This window comes from Loxodonta africana, chromosome 9 (assembly GCF_030014295.1).
Source record: "Loxodonta africana isolate mLoxAfr1 chromosome 9, mLoxAfr1.hap2, whole genome shotgun sequence".
Taxonomy (NCBI): Eukaryota; Metazoa; Chordata; class Mammalia; order Proboscidea; family Elephantidae; genus Loxodonta; species Loxodonta africana.
This window is the reverse complement of record NC_087350.1, coordinates 46,665,716-46,673,621: the sequence shown is the minus strand read 5'-3', so window position 1 is coordinate 46,673,621 and position 7,906 is coordinate 46,665,716. Positions and strand designations below refer to the sequence as shown.

The 7,906-nt window shown below is 45.8% G+C and overlaps 1 protein-coding gene across 1 annotated transcript in view; it reads right to left on the bottom strand.

The window, feature by feature from the left end:
* Positions 1-5,286: 5,286 nt before the first annotated feature.
* The window catches only part of KYAT1 (kynurenine aminotransferase 1), a 51,476-nt gene continuing 48,856 nt past the window's right edge, over positions 5,287-7,906 (bottom strand). Inside the window, exons 7-13 of the mRNA XM_064291348.1 lie at positions 7,649-7,769; positions 7,208-7,284; positions 6,999-7,088; positions 6,703-6,889; positions 6,530-6,609; positions 5,901-5,987; positions 5,287-5,820 (exon numbers count right to left, since the gene is read on the bottom strand). Coding sequence (XP_064147418.1) covers positions 5,755-5,820; positions 5,901-5,987; positions 6,530-6,609; positions 6,703-6,889; positions 6,999-7,088; positions 7,208-7,284; positions 7,649-7,769 — 708 coding nt within the window. The 3' untranslated portion in view covers positions 5,287-5,754. The remainder of the gene's footprint in view (positions 5,821-5,900; positions 5,988-6,529; positions 6,610-6,702; positions 6,890-6,998; positions 7,089-7,207; positions 7,285-7,648; positions 7,770-7,906) is intronic.

The window sequence follows — 7,906 nt, the reverse complement described above, 5'->3', positions numbered from 1 at the left end:
GTTCCTCATTTCCGTTGGTCCAGCTTTCCTCTCCCTCCTGCCTGCTCATCCTTGCCCCTGCGCTGGTGTGCCCATTTAGTCTCATATACATGATTGAGGTATGTGTATTATTGTTTTATTTTATGGGCCTGTCTAATCTTTGGCTGAAAGGTAAGCCTCAGGAGTGACCTTAGCACTGAGTTAAAAGGGTATCTGAGAGCCATACTTTTGGGGTTTCTCCAGTCTCTGTCAGATCAGTAAGTCTGGTCTTTTTTTTGTGAGTTAGAATTTTGTTCTACATTTTTCTCCGTCTCTGTCCAGGACCCTCTATTGTGATCCCTGTCACAGCAGTTGGTGGTGGTAGCCAGACACCATCTAGTTGTGCTGGGCTCAGTCTGGTAGAAGCTGTGGTAATTGTGGTCCATTAGTGCTTTGGAGTAATCTTTCCCTTGTGTCTTTGGTTTTCTTCATTCTCCCTTGCTCCAGATGGGATGGGACAAGTGGAGTATGTTAGATGGCTGCTCACAATCTTTTAAGACCTCAGATGCTACTTACCGCAGTAGGATGTAGAACATTTTCTTTATAAACTATGTTATGCCAATTGAGCTAGATGTCCCCCAGACTATGGTCCAAGCCCCCAGTCCAGTAATTTGGTCCTTCAGGGGGTTTGAATGAGTTGATTTTTACCAACATCTGAAGTTTGATCAAACATGCAATCAGGATGCATTGATTAATATTGGTGATTGGAATGTGAAAGTTGGAAATGAAGGATCTGCAGTTGGAAAATATGGCCTTGGCAGTAGAAATGACAGCAGAGAGTGCATGATAGAATTTGGCAAGACCAACGACTTACTCACTGCAAATACCTTTTTCCAACAATATAAACAGGGACTATACATGTGGACGTAACCAGATGGAAAACACAGGAATCAAATTGACTACATCTGTGGGAAGAGACCATGGAAAAACTCAATATCATCTGTCAGAACAAGGCCAGAGGCCGAGTGAGGAAGAGACCATCAATTGCTCATATGCAAGTTTAAGTTGAAGCTGACAAAAATTAAAACAAGTCCACGAGAACAAAAATACAACCTTGAGTATATCTCACCTGCATTTGGAGACCATCTCAAGAATAGATTTGATGCATTGAACACTAATGACTGAAGACCAGCTGAGTTGTGGGATGACTTAAAGACATCATACATGAAGAAAACATAATGTCATTAAAAAGAAAGAAAAGACCAAAAGGGAGGTCAGAAGAGACTCTGAAACTTGCTGTTGAACATACAGCAGCTACAGCGAATGAACGAAATGAAGTAAAAGAGCTGAACAGAAGATTTCAAAGGGCAGCTTGAGAAGACAAAGTAAAGCATTATAATGAAATGTGCAAAGACCTGGAGTTAGAAAACTAAAAGGGAAGAACACGCTTGGCATTTGTCAAGTTGAAAGAACTGAAGAGAAAATTCAAGTATCGAGTTGCAATATTGAAGGATTCTATGTGCAAAATACTGAACGACCCAGGAAGCATCAAAAGAAGATGGAAGGAATACACAGAGTCACTGTACCAAAAAGAATTGTTCGATGTTCAGTTATTTTTTTAGGAGATAACATATGATCAAGAACCAATGGTACTGAAGGTAGCAGTCTAAGCTGCACTGAAGGCACTAGTGAAAAAGGAGGCTCCAGGAATTGGCAGAGTACTAACTGATATGTTTCAACAAACGGATGCAGCGCGGGAGGCGCTCACTCATCTATATCAAGAGATTTGAAAGACAGAAATTTGGAAGACCTGGCCAACCGACTGGAAGAGATCCGTATTTGTGCCCATTCCAAAGAAAGGTGATCCAACAGAATGTGGAAATTATTGAGCAATATCATTAATATCACATGCAAGTAAAATTTTGCTGAAGATCACTCAAAAAATGGTTTCAGCAGTACATCGACTGCCAGAACTGCCAGAAATTCAAGCCCGATTCAGAAGAGGATGTGGAATGAGGGATATTATTGCTGATGTCAAGTGGATCCTGATTGAAAGCAGAGAATACCAGAGAGATGTGGACCTGTGTTTTATTGACTATATAAAGGCATTCAACTGTGTGAATCATAACAAATTATCAGTAACATTTTCAAGAATGGAAATTCCAGAATGCTTAATTGTGCTCCTGTGGAACCTGTACATAGACCAAGAGGTAGTCGTTTAAACAGGGCAAGGGGATACTGTGTGGTTTAAAGTCAAGAAAGGTGTGCGTCAGGGTTGTATCCTTTCACCATAGTTATTCAATCCATTTGCTAAGCAAATAATCCAAGAAGCTGGACTATATGAAAAAGAATGTGGGATCAGGACTGGTGGAAGACTCATTAACAACCTACAATATGAAGATGACACAAACCTGGTTGCTGAAAGTGAAGATGACTTGACGCACTTACTGATGAAGATCAAAGACTACAGAGCCTTCAGTATAGATTACACCTCAACATAAAGAAAATAAAAATCCTCACAACTGGACCAATAAGCAACATCATCACAAATGGAGAAAAAATTGAAGTTGTCAAGGATTTCATTTTACTTGGATCCACAATTAACACCCATGGAAGCAGCAGTCAAAAATCAAAGCAGCAGCAGTCAAAAAGCAAAGGATGTATTGCATTGGGCAAATCTGCTGCAAAAGACCTCTTTAAAGTATTGAAAAGCAAAGATGGCACTTTGAAGACTAAGGTGCGCCTGACCCAAGCCATGACATTTTCAATTGCCTCATATACATGCAAAAGCTGGACAATGAATAAGGAAGACCAAAGAAGAGTTGAGGCCATTGAATTAAGGTGTTGGCAAAGAATATTGAATATACCATGGACTGCCAGAAGAACGAACAAATCTGTCTTGGAAGAAGTATAGCTAGAGTGCTCCTTGGAAGTGAAGACAGTAAGACTTTGTCTCACGTACTTGGGACATGTTATCAGTAGGGACCAGTGCTTGGAGAAGAATGTCGTGCTTGGTAAGGTCAGAGAAAAAGAGGAAGACCCTTAATGAGATGGATTGACACAGTGACTGCAACAATGGGCTCAAATGTAGCAAAGATTGTGAAGATGGCACAGGACTGGACAGTGCTTCGTTCTGTTGTCACTACAAGCCTGAACCAACTTGATGGCACGTAACACCAGCAACATACGGGATTAAATTGACAACAGATTGAACGGGAAATTTAGGGGGTGGTATGTTTATGGCAACAAAGGAGGAACAATTTGGAAAGGGAGGGTGAGAATGGTTGTGTATCTTGAAGAATATAATTAATGTCACTGAATTATACATGTGGAAATTGTTGAATTGGTGTATTTTTGCTGTGTATATTTTCAACAACAACTAAATATTAAAAAATATATACCATTCTAAGAAAAAAAAATCTGCCTCCACCTTTTTTTTTTAGATTTTATTTTGCTGCTGTTGAGAATATACAGTAAAACATATACCAATTCAACCATTTCTGCATGTACAATTCAGTGACATTGATTACATTCTTTGAACTGTGCAACCTTTCTGACCGTCCTTTTCTGAGTTGTTCCTCCTCCATTAACATAAATTTACTGCCCTCAAGGTTCCTATCTAATCTTTCAAGTTGCTGTTGTCAATTTGATTCCATATAATTCTTAAAAGAGTGTAACTCTCAAGGCAGACATTTTTTACTACTATTTGGTTTTAATAGGACCTCAGGGGATTCCCTCCCCCACCAGGGGATATTTTTTATTTAAGTCTTAAAGATTATTTCAGGGCAATAGTTTCAGGGGTTCATCCAGCCCCCATGGCTCCAGAAAGTCTGGAATCCATGAAAATTTGAAATTCTATTCTACATTTTTCCCCTTTTGATCAGGATTCTTCTACTGAATCTTTGATCAAAATGTTCAGTAACAGTAGCAGGGCACCATCCAATTCTTCTGGTCTCATGGTAAAAGAGGCAGTTGTCCATGGAGGCAATTAGCTGCACATTCCATATCCTCCAATTCTGGGCTCTTCTTCTTCCTCTGTTGCTCCAGGTGAATAGTGACTAATTGTTGTGCCCTGGATAGCAAACTTTTAAGACCCCAGGGAGTACTGAAGGAACTAGGAGGTAGAACAGACCTGCTTTTACCTTTTGCTAGCTGGATGGCCTTGGATAAGTCACCTTACCTCCAAAGTGGTTTCTTCACTTATAAAACAGAGATAATAACTCCTGTCACATAGGATTGTTGTTGTGAGCAGTCAATGAGATGATGGGTATCTAAGTGCCTGGCATGGAGGACTTGCACAATAAATGTTAGCTACTTCCTTTCCCTTTTCTTTGTGGCCCTAATACTCCACAACACATTTTCTCCTTTTCAAAATGGGCAATTGAGAGCTTGACATAACTAATGCCATGATGAACCTGTAAGTTTTTTTCTGCCTGCCTTCTCCTTTCCACATACTTTTGTTAATGACTTTGTTTTGTTCTGTTGGGCCACCTGTGACTTACGACCCCCTACATGAAGATTAATGCCCAGATGTCTGGCATGTATATCTTTAGCCTGATAAGGAGCTATCGAGCATGTATCTCTTTAGTCTGATAAAGGGTCTCTTGTAATTATCTTGTAATGAATAACTCATCCAGCCATGCCATCTGCAGGCTACACGCCAAAAGGCACTTCTAAATCTTGGAACAGCAATATAGAAGTTCTAATGTAAAACTGCCTCCTGGGACTCCATAAACACATCTTGCGTTGCTGCCAGACTCCCCATTGGTGTCACCTCCTAAATAAGCTTTCTCTCTTTCTGACTTGGAGTACATTTTATTGGCTCGACTGCTCCAGGGCACGGACCCCAATCAGGCAACATCTCTAATTATGTAAGTCCCTGGCCCTCCTGGCTCTCACTAAGGCTGTTCTCCGAGCCTTGTGGGACTGTCAGTATCTTCTCTGTCAGACATTTGAGCTAGGCCCCCATCTCCTACACACACACACACACACACACACACACACACACACACACACTATACCACTGCGCCCAGCACCAGTAACTATTTGAAATTGCTTGTTCTTGACTCTATCTGATTGACAGAAGATGAGGAATGCAGTCAGGAGCCCTGGTTCTAGTCCTGCCTTTACCATTAACTAACAGTGTGACCTCGGGCAAGTCTCAACTTCCTGCCCATCTCTGGGTCTCAGTTTTACTCCACAAAAATAAAAAACATTTGTACAAAGAGGGGGTGGGACCTGACGCTCACGAAGGTTTCTTCCATTTTGACCAAGTCCTGATCAGCACCAGAGTGTGAAGCACACAGAAACGGCCAACAAGAGTTTGAATAACCTAAAACTTTATTTCAAGCAAACTACTGGCTGGAGAATTCAAGTCTACAGGCAACTTCTCAAGTCAAGGTTAGATGAGGAGAGGCAGGGGGATGCCTGAACCTTCTCTGAGAACAGTGCAGGGCTGGGATTTGAGGCCTAATATATTGCTGGACTCTGCCCTCTGAATCCCAGCCAAGTCAGGGAAGGCCAGAGGGGACCCAAGGCCCTACTTACTACCCGACCTAGGGAGGGGCAGGGTGAAGCCCAGGTCACTTGAAGACAGGAGTGTAGGCACTATCAGGAGGGGACTCTTGGCTCCCCAAGGCCTAGAAGTGGGGCTCTTCTCTGGGGACATTCTGGGTCACATAGAAGGGGTTCCCCCAGTACCATCTACCCACAACCTGGGAATGGCTGAAACCTGAACAAACACAGATCCCTGCACAGCAGGCAGGAACAGGATGGGACAGGGCCAATGAAGCAACTTCAGGGAGTGAGCTCAGCCTTCCATTTCTGCAGCTTCTCGTCCATGGCCTGAAGCGTGGCTTCATCCTGCACCAACACAAGTCAGTGCTACCCCTCTTCCCAGGGGAGCTTGAGGAGACCTTCCCTCCCCAAGCCCTGCCCTTTACCTTTACAAAGCAGAAGCGGATATAGTGGTCAAAGTGCTTCTGATGTGGCTCACTGTAGAAGATGGAGACTGGGATGGCTGACAAGCCCTGGGGAGGAGGAAGCCCATGTCTCAACACGGCTCCATGGCCCATAGGCCAGGGTCTGGAGCAAGAGGGGCATAGAGGGGTTCCTACGATGGGGCAGGGGAAGGAAAGTTACCCCGAATGCAGCATCTCTCACCCCTGGGGTCAGAGGAAAAGAATTCCAGGACATGATTCCAAGTCCCTCCTTATAAGAGGGCAGATGAAGGCTAAGAGAAGGGAAGATGATACATAGAAATCCTGAGCGGAAATAAGTCTTAGAATCATAGTTCAGAGCTGGAGAGACCTTTGAGATCACCGACCGACTCTTTACCGTACACACTGGGAGACCGAGGCCCAGAGTAGGGCAGGAGCTCCTGTCAGCCCACACAGCATCTTTGTGCAAGTTGGAAACTAGTTCCCCATTCCTTGAAGTGGATATAACCCTGCACCAGAGCTCATGATAGAGGCCTGGCTGGAGTTTGACCCATTAGCTCCTTGGCTAGTACTCTCGAGCAGTATGCAACTTGTAAAACCACACACAGTGGCCCTGACAGAGGCCAACCCACCTTGTTCTTGATCATCCACTTGACGAAACGTCTGTCATAGGCCTCATCTGTGGCACCAGGCAAGTTGGGCATCTTGCTCTCTGGGGAACAGAGGCCATGCTGAACACTGGGCAGCCTCCAGTCCCTCAGTACCCTCCCCCCATACCCTGCCCAGTCTGGTCAATCCCACTCACTGATGTCTGAGATGTCTGTGATAAGGTAGTAGCTGCCCTGGGGGATGATGGGCCTCAGGCCCACTGACTGCAGGCTGCGTATCATGTGGTCCCGTTTGTGCTGTGCAGCCTGTGGGAGCTGCACAAAGTAGCTGCTGGGCTGGCCAAAGCACTGCTCCTCCCGCTCGAAGCTCCAGGCTACTGCAGCCTGGGGTGGGCGGGTGGAGAAACAGATATGGAGGTTGTGACCTGATCCTGTGGCCAGCCTGGGTTCTTTTGTTGCCCCCCCCCCCACTGTGGGGCCCCCTGCCCCTCACCTGGGCTTGTGTGGGACAATGAAAGACAGAGTTCTGGTGAACAGTCTGCAGGTGCTTCATGAGATGATCTGGGCCCAGGACCCAGCCCACCTGGATCACGAATACAGACAGGTAGGGGGTGAGGCCCTCCAAGGCCTGGCCAAACCCTTTCTTAATTCTCAGGCCCACTTTTCCTGCCAAGAATCACTGGAGCAACCTCATCCACTCACCTTCCAGCCAGTGGCGCTAAAGGTCTTGCCAGCACTGCCAATGGTCAGGGTGCGTTCCCACATGCCAGGGAGGGTGGCTGCTCAAGGACAAAGAGAACAGCTGCTGAAATGCAGGTAGGGACGGGGCAGGGGAGGTGTATGGCCTGGGTCCCAGGGGGCACTCACAGGCTCTCAACACTCAGGAATCTGCCAAGTGCTAAACTATTTACAGGACTTATTCTATCTCCTCCTCATGACCACCCAGGGAGCCAGGTGCTTTTGCAATCCTCTTTTAAGAAAGGTGAAGTCTCTGCCCAAGGTCATGCAACTTGTGTGGCTCCAGACCCGTCAGTCCTAATCACCAGGCCTGTGTCAGCTCCCAGATTGGGCTCACCGCCCTGCCACTGACAGAGCAGGCCTGGCCAGAGCAAACACCCAGAGCAGTGGGGGACTAGGGCTCACCGATGCTGATGTGCTGGGTCCCGTCGAAGACCAGCCACTGGTAGACCTCGTCACTGATGCACACCACGTCATGTTGCTGGCACAGGCTGGCTACCAGCTCCAGTTCTGACCTGGAGAAGACCTGTGACGACCCAAGAGGGCATAGGCCTTCAACTGGGACCCTACCCCCTATACCCTCAGGGGCATGTAGTCATAGAGGTTAAAGGATATGGCTGAGCCTGGTACTTGGGGCTTTACCTGCATCGTCCCACTGAATCC